Source organism: Hemibagrus wyckioides, linkage group LG10 (assembly GCF_019097595.1).
Source record: "Hemibagrus wyckioides isolate EC202008001 linkage group LG10, SWU_Hwy_1.0, whole genome shotgun sequence".
NCBI classification, from domain to species: domain Eukaryota; kingdom Metazoa; phylum Chordata; class Actinopteri; order Siluriformes; family Bagridae; genus Hemibagrus; species Hemibagrus wyckioides.
The window spans coordinates 13,098,573-13,112,853 of NC_080719.1; the positions used below are offsets into that span (position 1 = coordinate 13,098,573).

Here is a 14,281-nt window from a genome sequence, read left to right on the forward strand (position 1 = left end):
TATAGGGATTGAAGGTAGGGGATGAGTGGAAGGAGATTTATTTAGGGATTAGTGTATGTAGGTATGGGGTTGGATTGGGGGAATTATTTAAAGATAATTGGGTACAAAGTGTGTTTAGGGATCAGTAGTGTAGTTGAGGGGAAGTGGACTGAAGTGAGAGTATTTAACTGTATAGGGATTGTAGGTAAGGGTTGAGTGGCAAGAGATTTCTTTTGGGATTAGTGAGTATGGGGTCGGGTTTGAGGGGATTATTTAGAGATTTGTAGATAGGGGTTGCGTGAGGGGAGTGTATTTAGGGTTTTGTTAGTAAGGCTTTGCATAGACAAAATGTATTTAAAGATTAACTGGTAGAAGTTGAGTTTTTGAGCATACTTTGAATACAGAAGGTCGGGACTGAGTGCAGGAATCATTCAGTGATGAGAGAAAGCATTTTTAGGGACGTGTTTGTAGAGCTTGACTGATTAGAAGATGAAGTGTGTAGGCATTCCTTTTGGGCAAGATGGCAAGATTTGGACCTAATTTGAGTAATAGAAGACAGGGACTGAATGCTGGAAGTGTGATAAGTCATTAATGAATAGTGGTTGTGTGGAGTAGGGTAAAATGTAATTAATTTAAAAAAAAATAGCTATTTAATTAATTAATGTCATTAATTCAAATAGTAAATTAAAGTTTTAATTAATGTAATAGTAAATTAACACTTAATATTTGGTTGCATATCCCTTGTTTGCAATAACTGGTACATAGTACTAGTACAATAACTAGTTGGGGAGAGTGGAGGGGGCATGCATTGGCACAGTTTTTGATTGTGAATAGGGGTTAAGTAAAAGTATTTTTTCTGCACTAGAGACTGGATATAATAAGCATCTTTAGTGATAAGAGTCAGGGGAGATTCTAGGATTTCCATTTAAGGGGGCTCAGCCCCCAGTGAGGGTAAAAAATAAATAAATTAATTAATTAAATAAAATAAAGGTTTGACACGGTCTGAAAGACGGGGAGGAGCCGAAGTCTGAATTTTAAAGGGGACTGAGACAATCACAGATTTGTGTAGAGTTTATGGAGAATCGCAGAATGTTTAGCGGGGGCTGAGTAGAAATGTTAGGGGAGCTAAAGCCCACCATAGCGACGCCTATGATAAGAGTGAAAAAAGTGAATAGAGAGTGAATATTGACATTACATTTCAGTTCTCCTATAGAGGATTGGAGGGAATTTCTAGCGCTCGACCAGTCACGCATGCGCAGTTCTGGTCTCTATCGCCATTTTGTCGCGTGCAAGAGATTTTGGAGAGGAGGCTGAGCGCTGGCGCAAAGACCGGTCCGAGTCGGTAAAACGCAAAATTAGACAATTTAGTTTATCCGTGGATTTTTTTTTTCAGTAATGTCTGAAAACACGTCGGCAGTAGATTCGGGGGCCGGAGAGGCTCTTGAAGGCGCTGGGGTTCGAAAATTATCGGAGCTGCGAGTCATCGATCTGAAGGCCGAGCTGAAGAAACGAAACCTGGACATCAGTGGGAATAAGAGCGTGCTGTCAGAGAGGCTGAAGAAGGTGAAGATCAGAGCTCAGGGTGTAGGCTCTGCATGGCAGATTATAACTTATTTAATATACATATACATATACATGTGTGTGTGTGTGTGTGTGTGTGTGTGTGTATATGTGTATATATATATATATATATATATATATATATATATATATATATATATATATATACACTGGAATTTATCTTTATTAACCATTAACGATTCTAAATCTTTGTTTAGTTAAACGGGATTTCTTCTCAGCGCTTGCGTGGCCAGTGCTATTCATTTTGCTAGTTTCATATTTTTAAACGAGTTTATTTTTCATGATGTAATGTTTCTGTTTCTCTGTTTTTGTGGGTGGGGGTTTAACTTGCCATGCACGTTTGAATGCTTGCTAGCAAGCTACAGTGTTAGCTAGATGTGCTAACACGTCTCCGCGCTTCCAGAGTTAGCAAAGGCCCGTTTGGTTTTTTGGTTTCTACTTTACCGGCATTATTATAAGTGCACCTGTTATCTTTATCAAAGATATAAAAAAAAGTAACAACATAGATTGCGCAAAATGTGTATATGTTGTAACAGCACCACTGATCCAGAATATGAATGCTTTGATATTGGTAGCTAATGTTAGCCACACAGTGTAGCTTAGCGTGCTAACTTCCTGTTTTCTTTGAGGTAATAAATACAAATCAAATTGAGCTTCAGGGTTTACTTTTCTTCGTTAAACTTGTTTATTTCCTAATGTCTCACGCACTTTGTTAAAACACTGGAATAACACAGCATTGCTCTATCTAATTTGGGAAATTAAATCGGCGTAGTATTTTCTTGTCGGCGTTTGACTACAAAAGGCTATGAACACTTCCTACTAATTTCCTCACATTAAATCTGAGCATGTCATGGCAAGTGGCATGTTATTACTATCGTGAGCTGTCTCTCTCTCTCTCTCACACACACACACACACACATTTCATCATCCAAATTTAATCATAATAAAAAATAATCTGTATTTCTAATGTTGCATGCTTTTAGTGGTCTTTGTTGTTGCTTTGAAAAGAGAGGAAATAACAAACTAGTCAGCCATGAACAGAAACTGAAAGCACACAATACAACAGATGATACAAGTTCTGTTGTTATTGTTTATCAGTAATTTGCCAGATCCACAGTGATTGATTCAGGCAGTGGTGCTTAGTTACTGATATTGCTAATGCTTCCTTAAATACTTTTATTCAGAAGTCTGTTTTAAATAAAAAAGAAAAATGACCACTTTAACAAGCACAGCCTTTTAAAAAATATATTACTTTCGTGGCTTGCGTTAAATAAATGAAAACACGGTAGTTCCTCAGTAAAAATTGCTATCCCTAAACATGATTATTTTTTTAGGTAAACTATCTTTTATTGCTTTGGATTGTTCTGTTTATTTTGCAGTTTAAACAGCATGTAATCCACTTGCTGTCATTAGCAAGACCATACTGTGAAGTTTAATCAGTATCTTTAAAAAGCCATTTTAGGAATTTTATATTGAATGAGATCAGGGTCTGTGTTTCTAGGAGATTTGCAAGCACCTAATCATAGCCATGTCTCTCTCACACATGCTCATGGAAGTCTCAAAACGTGAATTGTGTTCAGCGTGTCGACCCTGGTGAGTTAGTGGAAGGGTAGTGTGTTCATTTCTCACAGAAATCTGGTCTCACACGTGATAGTTCACTGACATGTTCAGCTCGGCTGTCTTCATGCTCTTTATTGAAGATACCTTTTAAACGATATACTTTGCATTTATGTTTGCGTTGGTACTGCATCTATTTCAGAAATGTCATGATGTTTTTATAAGCTGACTGGAAATTATATAATAATTTTTTTTATACATTTTTTGTTGCAGGCCATTGAGGAGGAAGGAGGCAATCCTGATGAAATAGTGGTTCAGCTTGAAATTACTCCTAAGAAAACTCCCAGGAGAACTCCAAAAGGTAAAATTCTCAGTTTTTGTTTGTCGTAATAACAGGTTGATTTTGGCTGAGAGTAGTGGTGACTTATCCCCCCCCCACCCTTTTTTTTTTTTAAATAGGTAAGAGAGCAGAAGCAGATGAATCGGAGGATTGTGCACTGGAAGAGGAGTCTGTCGATGGCCAGGTGCTTTGTCATGCACAAATTGTCCATATAACTGAACAAAAGTCAAAAACTCATGCACTTTACAGCATGACTAACAAGTTGTCTTTCTGTTCTCCAGGACGATGGTGATGCACACGGAGAGAGCGTTCATGATATGGACATCATGGACATGAATGTTCTGGATGAAGCCGATATCGATAACAACATGATGGCTGGAGATGACGAATATTACGAGAGCGATCTTCTGAACACGTTTTCGAATCAGGCTAATGCAGATGACTTTGCAGATTCTGATGCACTAAAGTCTGATTCAGAGGAGGTGAGTGTTTTAGAATAAAGCTGTGAGGAAGATGTCATCATAGATGCTTATAAATTAGAAATAAACATTGACTGACTTGATGTGTTTGTTTTAGGAAATGGAAACTAAAGATGCAGACTCAGAAGATCGGCAGAAACAGAATATTCAGGTACTAAAGATGTGGCGGATCAACTCTAAGGGTGCTTTACATCCATTAGTCCCTTGGTAGCAGACAGAGACCACCTCAATCAGTCCAGCTTTTTTCCCCTACTGAGTGTTATTGCTGTGCTGTCATTTGCCCAAAGAACTCCACATATAGAACACAACAGGGTTTCTATACAAACACGAGTGAAAGCTGTGTGTGTTTTGTTACTGCTGGATTCTTATCGATTCTGTTTTATTCTGCAGGGTTCTGAGCCACTGGAGGAACATGAAGACATGACAGGTACTGACTGTATGGAGGTGTTTAACACCTTAATCATTTCAGGGTGAATTTTAAAGCTCGATTAGCAGTTAATAATTCCTCCTAATTCTGACAAAGAGACTGGAAATCCAGAGGTTACTGGCTTTGTGTGCAAGTTGACACTATTCAAAGTGTGTTAGGACAAAAAAAGCCCTGAGTATTCAGAAATGCTTTTTGCTAAACAAGCTTATGCGCAGAGCCAGTAACGGTTAGTGGTTAGTCAGTCAGCCATTGTCTTGCTAGCTTTTGCAGGTGCAGTTCAGTTTCTGCCTAAAGAAGACTTCAGAAGAGAAAACGAAGAAATGGATCACTTTGAAGCAAAATCACATATAGGACTCAATGTTTGTTTTATGGATATTCGCTTTATGGACCAATTGCTTGATTCAAAAGAGAAAAAAAAAAGGCTTTTTAAAGGCAGCCAAAAAGTCTCCATCTTCTCTATCACGGACACTTGAACTGCAAAACAAATCACCAGCGATGGACACTCGGGATCTGTGTGCTGCCCATGTGGCGTTCCACACGCTTGGCATCAGGTGAATCTTAACAAGAGTCGACTTTTAGCCAGGAAACGGGTTGCTTTTTGACTCTGGTTTTTCCAGTCTCTTTCTAGGCTTAACTAACTGTCTTATGTGAAGCAGTGGGTGGCGTCCTAGTCCAGTTCCACGCTAACCAATGCAATGTCTCAGAAGTGATTAAACTCTGTGCCATTCTATTCCTGTTACATCCGTAGAAAGTGAGAAAGTAGCCGGGTGTTGTATATCAGAGCCACTTAACGAGGAGCTGACTGAAGAGGAGAACGCTTCACTGTGGGATGGTTTTCGCAAGGAAGAGGACAATGTGTCCGACCTCGGTAAAGCTGAGGAGGCCGGCAATGTGGAAGGAGACATTGACGCCTCAGAGCAAAGCAAAGTCCAACCGCCATGTGAGGACCAACAAGGCGTTAAGGACAATTCGCCGGGTGCCGAGAGCGCCTCCGTTCAGGCTGCTAACGCAAATGAAACGGACTTGCACAAAATCGAAAGCGCCGATTCAGAAAGCGTGGCGAAGGCCGAGGGGACCAAGGAAGACACGAAGACTGAAGAGAGTGCTGCAGAATCTTCAGAAGTGAAAGAGTCCTCAGTAGAGGGTGGTGATCAGAAAAAGAGGTTTGTTGTTTTCTGTCTACTAGAAAAAAATGGCTGTTAGAATCTTGTTACTTTGGCTCCTTTGTTAACAAGTTTGGGTGCTCTTGGGGAGGTCTAATGGACTGCGCATTTCGTCCTTCATTTTGTTTTTGTCACCCCCCCATTTCCCCCTTCTCCCTCTTGTTAACTATTTTAACGGTTTGATTGCCATCTAAGACGCCTTAGTGGCATGCTTAGAGAAATTTTCTCAAGTCGTAGAGTCCACATTTAAGTATTTTGTTCACTACGAGTTCTGTGTCCTTGCCAGGTAGGTATTTTTGTTAAGCTCCATTGTCTTCACGTGATTTACCTGTTTGAAATGTTTCAACTTATTGCTTTTTCTTTTTCCTCTAGCAGTGATGAAAAATCAAGTAAGCCTGACTCAAAAGATGACAAAGGTAAATAAGTTGGATTTGCAGAAATGCATCCCTTAATAAAAGCAAACTATATTATATTTGATAAAACGATGGTGTGTTTGATAAAACATGAGCAGGTGGTGCTGCGAGTAGTGGAAAGAACCTGTGGGTCAGTGGCCTCTCGTCAACCACTCGAGCGACTGATCTGAAGAATCTGTTCAGCAAATACGGCAAGGTTTGTGTTATTCTGACAACCTGGGAGCAAAATATTGCATTTTATCACTCAATCTTAGGAGACTTAAGACTCCCATTAAATGCTAAATAAATGTCTCTTTACAGCAAGTTTCAAATTATTACTAAAATAATAAGTATTAGAAGGAGTGTGCAAATATAAACCTATTATTTGCAGCTGCATTACTGTCAGAGATGCACTTATAAAAATTAATCAACCAATCAGAATTCGACTGCTCTGTGATGTAAAATAGTATATTTCAACACCCAACTATTTTTTTTAGTTAGTGTTAGTAAGAGTGGAGAATTGTGGATGTTTTATTAATGATCACAAATGATTGGTGTTGAAGTCCTCTGCACTGATTTGATTTTCTTGTGAATTTGTAGGTGGTGGGCGCTAAAGTGGTAACGAACGCTCGGAGTCCAGGAGCTCGCTGTTACGGTTTTGTGACCATGTGCTCTACAGAGGAGGCCACCAAGTGCATCGATCACCTGCACCGGACCGAGCTGCATGGCCGCATGATCTCTGTAGAGAGGGTGAGGGCACTTTTACAGCATCTTGGACACATACTTATTGTGTTGCGTTGAATACATTTGATGACTTTTGTAAGATGTCAATATAAATTGTCTTGTGATTTATCTAGTGTCAAATATGAAGCTTAAAATAAGGCAAGGCAGCTTTTTATTTGTTTTCACATATTTTTGCCGATGATATAGAACACATTTTCAGTAAACCTTTTGAGAACACGACTATCTATGATTTTAAAACAAATTTTTGCAATGAGAAGAAATGGTTATAATTTATTTTAGCTATTATCTATTATTTATCTATTTTTTTTCTTATTTTCTTCTTATTTTCTTATTATTTATCTATCTATTTATCTATTTCTTTCTGTATTATGCTTTTCCCTACATTTTATTTGATATAATTTGTAAAAAAAAGTTTATTTTATTTGTTTTTTAACTTTATGCTGCTGGTGGTATTTATTGCGTTTTTATGAGCCTTCTTTACTATTTCCTTGTGGCTACGTGTTTCTTTCTTTTTTTCTTTTTTTTTTAAAAACTGCATTTTAAATCCATAGTCTACTTCAATAAAGATTGTTTACCCCACCCACCCCCATAGGCCAAGAATGAGCCAGCTGGGAAGAAACCTACAGACAAAGGCGACCCTAAAAAGTCAAGCAGTGACAGGAGACACTCCTCAGACTCCAAGACTGAAAAGTGAGACATTTGTTTTTTTGTTGAAGTCATATAGGATAAGTAAGCAGAGTTTTACAATGATGTCTTTGTTTTTTGTAGATCTGACAGCAAGGATGAGAAAACCGAAGGCTCAGATGATAAAGGTGAGTTAGAAAAGTCAGCTAATTGTGCCAGGTTATGTATTGCCTCTCCAAAGATGTAAGGTGTAAGTAATGTATTTAGGTATAATATTGGCTGTTTTTGTGTCATAGCTGCTGGAGAGAGGACTGTTGTCATGGACAAATCAAAAGGAGAGCCTGTTATCAGCGTCAAAACCAAGAGCAAGGAGCGGGTAAAGACTTTTCTGTGATTGCTAGGCTATAAGCTCCACAGCAGGTTTTTTATATACATACACACACACACACACTATATATATATATATATATATATGTTACTATAGATTTGTGTTAGCCAATAATGTTTTACAGTGACACTGCAGTTTGTCGGGGGGGAAACAGATAAAATAGTAAATATTGAGGAAATGAAAAAGGTTCATGTCACTTTATACATTAATCTAGGTGAACTTTATCCATAACCTTGGAAGTGTCAGCAGATTTAGGACAATTATTAACTAACTGTCCATTTGGATCTTGGATTTATTTGAAATGTGTGTGTGTTATTTTTTTTCTTTCTTTCTTTTTTTTAATGTTATTATTTATTTATTGATTTAAACTTTTTCTTGTTGCATACAGTTTTTAGTCAGGTTTTTCACAAATCACTAAAAAAAGTACAATTGCCTTTTTTGTTTTTTATTTTTAGAGCATGTGACTATTTATAGCATTAACATTGCATTAACATCTATGCTAACAGAAATCAGCATTATTAATGTTAGTCATTTATGGTTTATCTATATACCGTTTATGATTTTTGATCCGTTGCTAAAAGAATGCAGAAAAAAAAGAAATCAAAGCTAATGGAAATGTGGATTCGGCAAAGGAGGAAAACCAAAGCTTTGGTACAAAATTTTGCTCTGAGCCGATTGTGTTTGGTGTGTCCACATGACAATATTTGTGCATTTTGTAGAGCACTAAGAGTCGTGACCGCAAGTCGTCAAGCCGAGAGAGGAAGGACATCCTGTCATTTGATCAAATTAAAGAGCAGCGAGAGCGCGAGAGGCAGAGGCAACGTGAGAGAGAGATCCGAGAGGTGGAGAGACGCAGGCACTCTGGGTAGGTATCTAGGTATGCCCACTTTTGAGTATGTAAAGTTGGTGGTCTCTAACGTTTTGCATATTGTTTTCACATAGCGGTGACCGTGACAGCCGCAGCGAACGTGAACGCATCCGTCTTTTCCGTGAACGTGAGGAGCGGGAGAGACTGATGCGTAAGCGTAATTGGCTGGAGTTGGAAAAACAGAGGCTGGATGCAGATCGTATGGAGCGTGAGTTCCTGGAGCGTGAGCGCATGAGAGTGGAGTATGAGCGGCGACGTGAACAGGAGCGAATTCACAGGGAGCGTGAGGAGCTGCGTAGACAGCAGGAGCAGCTTCGCTACGAACAGGACCGCCGTCCACTCAAGAGACCCTATGACATGGACAGCAGGTACTCTGATTACAAGGCAGTTAATGCTTTGAGTAGCTACATTATAGCAAAGCATGTTTGACATGGAGAAAAAACAGAATATGTATATCTATTAATGTTTAATACTAATATCTGAAGAAATAAATGGTCTTTTGGTTTGTTGTGCTGCTCATAGGAAAGATGATTGGCCGGTAAAGAGGATGCCCATGGATGACCGATACGGGCGCTCAGATTTTGGTCGTCAGGATCGCTACCAAGATTTTGACCACAGAGATCGCAGCCGCTACCAGGACGACATATTTATGGACAGGCAGGGTTTTTTTTTTATTTTTTATTTTTTTATTAATAACAGCACTTATAATATATACTTACTATAAACATCAGTGACATTTTGATCATGTTGTTGTTGATCTGGATGCCTTTGTTTTTGGTTTAGGAGAGATGGTGCTAGAGGAGGCATGCCTGCAGACAGAGACGGCACGGTAAAAATGTCCTATTAAATATAATTTACAAATTTAACCTAGCCCAAACTGTAGGTGGCACTGCAGGCCTGACAAATTGCTTTATAAAATGCATTTAGACTTTAATTACGAGTTCTCATCTCTCACTCTGACTCTCCGCAGCACTTCTCTGATCGGGACAGGCACAACAGAGACTCTCGGGATAACTGGAGTGGAGGTGGTTATGACAAGCGGCCAATGAATGCCGCAAGGCCAGTACCTGGCAGGTAAAAAAAAAAAAAAAAACGTTCATTTAATGCACAGGGCTATAGAGAAGTAGCCTATATGACTATATAGGAATATTTTTTTTTAGAAATGTTAATTATGAATACAGTGACTGATGAATGTTAGATTTTAACTGCTAGATTCAGATTAGAGCCCGTCCTAAATCGCTTTCTTGTTGGCACAGAGATGGCCGAGACTGGGAGCCCGGGCGTAAGGTGGATGGAGACAGACCCTGGCAGGGTACATACAGCTTCATTTTACACTCTAAACCTGTACCTGTAGAGATGCATGACCAATTTGATGTAATGTCTTGTTTCTTCCAGGAGCAGACCGGGGCATGCCAGGCCAGAGTCACATGACCCGAGGAGGAATGGCCAGGTGAGGAAAAACCTTTTTTTTTTTTTTTTTTTTAAGTTTTGTTTGGACTTAACAGATGTGCTTATATTTACACATTTTGTATAGAATGTGCCTTTCAACATGCTTTTGTGTAGAATTTTGACAAAACAGCTTGAATAGCAGCGTACAGATGCTTTCAAACAGCCTGATGAAAGAAACTGGAGTGTGTGAATTTGATGCAGGGCTGCAGTTGTTTACGTTAACCATCAGATGCTTGAAGGGAACGTGGCTGCTGCTTATCTGTTTGGTTGAAATATAAACACTAGAAAAGTGTTTTGTGCACACGCACACTTTTTTTCTGGAAGGAAAGTGTGTACATGCATGTGAAGTTTGTATATAGACACATGCATGTGCTTATGTAAAATATGTAAATGTTTCTTCTAGTGTAAAACAGACAAGCAGCAGCTTTCCTCAAGCTGGTGGTGGTTAACATAAAACCCTGCATATACACTCACACAGTTTCAAGCTTAGACCAGCCATTTGTGAAAGGCTCTGACTTTGGTAGGACTAGACAGTACTCCTGTTTATGGTTGGTATGCCCAGGTTGGTTGTAATGCTTAGGCCTTGCACAAATTATCAAAATAGTACCTTGTATTTGTTTGCTAGCAGTGAAAATATTTACACTTCTGTATCTATACTCAGCCGGGGTGGATACATGCAGACGGGGACGTCCCAGTCTCTATCCGGAACCATGAACCGACAGAACCAGATGATGCAGGGCGGCGGCGGCGGCATGCAGGGGGCTGGAGCCTTCGGTCGTCGTTACTGATCCACTTTCCCTCCTTTATCAGCCTTTTTTGTACTTAATTGTGATCTCACAGCTTGTATATAGCTTCTAAAGCTTTGTAAATTTGTTCAGCTTTTTAAAGATGCTTTTTGTTTGCCATATAAAGACAGACTAAACTATTACAAAGTACAGTGTCATGTTTTATGGTTTTTCTTCCCCTCCCCCCCTTTCAGGTTCACAATTTTTTAGAATGTCTTGCTTTTTCTAATGCTCAGGAATGTTGTGTAAAGCTGAAATCGTGCTCAGATAAGGCAAGTTTCAGTGAAGTCTTCACGTTTTTGTTTTATTTAAATGGTTCCAGACATGATTTTTCTTTTAGTTCAGATTGTGTGGAATTATTCCTCAACCCCTTGTAGTGAAGTGAATTTCATTTGTTGTGTTGACAGATGGCGCTGTTGTGTTGTTCTTATTTCCTCAGGACAACTCCAGTAACACTTCTTCTTACAGTCGTGATTGTGTGTGCATGCTCAGTTTTTGTCTCTTTGGTTTGATGAGTGAATAAAGTTGTTTCATAAAACATGCTTTGGCTGGTTTGGTATGTGTTTGTATACATATGAAATGATGAATAGATTTCTTATTATTTTTGCTTGAATAGCTTGTGTGGCGTTTTAATGAAGAGTCTCAGAGCTTTCACCAATAATAGTAATAGCAACTGCTTATCTGTCACTTCTCTGGCTCAAAAAGCAGTCAGTTTATCCCAGAGAATCTCTTAAAATGTCATTATTTTGAAACGGAGTAAACAGATAACTGATTCAGGATGTCCGGACTTTTTTGTGTGTACATAACCACACAAATCCCCCCCCCCCCTGCTTTATTTTGTGACCTTGAGCTCCGTCTTTTGATTAGCTGCCCTCTCTGGAGTGACGCACTTTGTGCAAGGCAAACAGAAAAAGTCTCAAATGACCTTCAAAATGCAGATGTAGCTGCACTTGTCTTTATCTGCCACCTTAGAAAAGATGCTTATCGGCTTAATTCACTAAAATCACTGTTGCATCTTTAATTGTTTATAACATGGAATTCTATTTTCAACAGCAGTACTTCAGGAAATAATTTCTTTATTTAGTAAACATTTCTATTCAAGTGAGACACAATGAACATGTCTTACTAAAGGTTTTTTTTTTCTTTGCGCCTTAAGCACTTGGTTATCACTGGTTTGAATTATTTACAGCACAGTTATAACTAGCATTGTGACAGGATATGATTTTGGAAGTAATCAATCTATTCACCATGCTATAAAGATGGGGACTGTCTTCATGATGGACACGAGCTCATCACAATTCCATGACTCATGAGAGCTGTGCAAGCCTCATTTTACTGCCACTGGTTCTTTGGACTTGCTGTAGAGCTTGTTTGTGTCTTGTCATTAGTAGGTCAACATGACCATGAGATGTCTGTGGTCTTTACCTGTGCTACAAATTTAATCACTGTGAATATATGTTGTCTGTTTTGATGTTTTGCATTTTAAACTCTATTTTAGAGTGTGTGTTTTTTCAGTTCATGACAGAACAGTCTGTTTTAAGGTACCTGAGCTGATTTTGATGCAGAAAACTTATATAAGGTTTCCTGTACCGCCTTTATACTTAAAAAATACCACAAAACCTATTTTCTCAGAGATTATAAAGACATCTTTAACGATATGTAGATTTGAACAGGATCTGTGCTACTGGAGTGATGTAGTGGGTTGTATTATGGCCAGGTGGGTCTGCTTTGGGGGTTTTCTCCCATGGGGAATTGGTGACTCTAAACTGCCATAAGTTATGAATGTACGTGTGTGTGTGTGTGTGTGTGTGTGTGTCATTCAGAGTGTATACTCACTCTTCCTGGGACTGTCTTTGGGCTCTCTGTGACCCCTATAGGATAAAGCACTTATTTCAGATGAAAGAATGAACACAATGTGTTATAATTCTAATTCCACTTTTAATTTCTTTTAATTTTTAATTCTTAAACAGATTAAAGGTAAGAAGGATTTAGAAGTTAGAAGCCTTTGTTGACTCTTTCCTCCACTTTTGGCAATATGTGACTAGGGTCAGCTTTGCAGTAATCTGACACAAGTTCTTAGATTAAAACTGAAAAATGATCCTGTTGCAAAGTTAGTTGAGTAAGGGTTCTGATGGCTGCTGTTGCTCAAGACCGAGATGTGATTTCAGCTCTAAATGTTTTCAGGTCGTGTCTTCCTGACCCTCCGAATGGAACTCATTATCCAGCTGGCCGTGTGGAATGCTCGAGTAACCTCGAGTAGCATAGGAGGGGCTCTCTGATTATGTCATGCTTCGAGATCAGGCTGTTTCTTGTGAGCCAATCAGAGTGGTGCAGGATATTAGTGGGGTGGAGCTGAGATCAGGTTTACATTCCTATGACTGTATATAATTATATTCTCACTGTGGGGTTTACAGGACACTTCCACTTGCACACTCATTTTTCTGTCATTATGATGGAAAGGAAATATACAGTCTGTGACATTAAACAGCTGTAATGCAGAATCAAGCTATAATTCTTCCTAAAGTGATAGTCTGTATTACTTTATAAGAGCTTTGCCAAACGCTCCCATTTAGTGAACCCATCCATCTTTTCTTTTCTTTTTTTCATGTGTGAGAGGTTGTGTTACATCTTAACAAACGTGCAGGAAGGAAAGTATCTAAGAGTCAGAGACCCACTATATAAGAAAAGATCTGTAATTAGACAAAGGTTCAGTGGGTGAGGAAGCTCCTAACACCGTGCATGTGAATTACTGAAACATACATGGCTTTGCACTGCAATTGCTATGGAAAGTTTTGCACTCGAGTCTCCATCAGTGAACAGTTAATAACTTTAACAAGAGAAACTTCATGTTAAAACTAGAATGAATTTCCTGGTTACATAATTACACTTTTGATCACATAGAAGATATAGAACAAACAGAAGTTATAGAAGAGAATTTTTCACACTATCTGGTGTCACACAGATGAGGATGGGTTCCCTTTTGAGTCTTGTTCCTCTACAGATATCTTTCAAAAAAACTTTTTTCCCTTTGTACCCTCACCTCTGCTTTGGCAATTAGGGATAAAATGTATAATATTTATCCTGAATTTATTTATTTCCTGTAAAGGTGCATTGTGAAAATATCTGTTTTTAAATGGACAATATAAAGAACATTGAATTGAATTGTATATAACAGTTTGCATAACCTTTACAAAGGTATGCCTGAAATAACAATAAGAAAATCTCTCACAAAAATGGGGTTTGATTTGGGGAAATTTGAAAATGCTGGTGGATGCAGTTTGGAGATCATCGTGACCCTGTTAGAAATCGGCTCCCACCTGTTCTCCGGCCTTGAGCTTGTAGTCGTTTCCTGTAGTAAAACCCGAATAAAAACTATGGAGATAAGAAGCTGGCTTGCTTCCCAGGAACAAGCATCTCAAGGAGTTTTATATGAAAACACAGGATGAATATTATACATTTTGGCATTCAAGCTCAAATTGTAATTGTTATGAAATAACAGTGTTAT

The 14,281-nt window shown here is 38.7% G+C and overlaps 1 protein-coding gene across 7 annotated transcripts; it reads left to right on the forward strand.

The window, feature by feature from the left end:
- The first annotated feature begins 1,235 nt into the window (after positions 1-1,235).
- Positions 1,236-11,318, forward strand: safb (scaffold attachment factor B). Of its 7 annotated transcripts, none has more exons than XM_058401088.1 (21): positions 1,236-1,563; positions 3,391-3,478; positions 3,577-3,641; positions 3,739-3,939; positions 4,034-4,087; positions 4,327-4,363; positions 5,112-5,526; positions 5,899-5,942; positions 6,035-6,135; positions 6,519-6,668; positions 7,255-7,352; positions 7,431-7,474; positions 7,583-7,662; positions 8,394-8,539; positions 8,617-8,910; positions 9,065-9,204; positions 9,331-9,371; positions 9,513-9,616; positions 9,799-9,854; positions 9,938-9,992; positions 10,653-11,318. In XM_058401088.1, the coding sequence occupies exons 1-21, from the start codon at positions 1,375-1,377 to the stop codon at positions 10,777-10,779; spliced, it is 2,529 nt and encodes an 842-aa protein (XP_058257071.1). In that variant the 5' UTR covers positions 1,236-1,374; the 3' UTR covers positions 10,780-11,318. The 7 variants fall into 7 exon arrangements, with proteins under 7 accessions (XP_058257071.1, XP_058257073.1, XP_058257072.1 ...); XM_058401090.1 differs by having other exon boundaries at positions 5,902-5,942; XM_058401089.1 differs by having other exon boundaries at positions 1,237-1,563; positions 6,038-6,135.
- The last annotated feature ends 2,963 nt before the right edge of the window (positions 11,319-14,281 follow it).

Bases quoted from the DNA above. Each gene is read 5' to 3' on its own strand.
- safb (XM_058401088.1), top strand. From the start codon at position 1,375: ATGTCTGAAAACACGTCGGCAGTAGATTCGGGGGCCGGAGAGGCTCTT. The intron at 4,088-4,326 runs GTACTAAAGATG...TTTATTCTGCAG, and splicing joins GGCAGAAACAGAATATTCAG to GGTTCTGAGCCACTGGAGGA. The intron at 7,663-8,393 runs GTAAAGACTTTT...TGCATTTTGTAG, and splicing joins AAACCAAGAGCAAGGAGCGG to AGCACTAAGAGTCGTGACCG.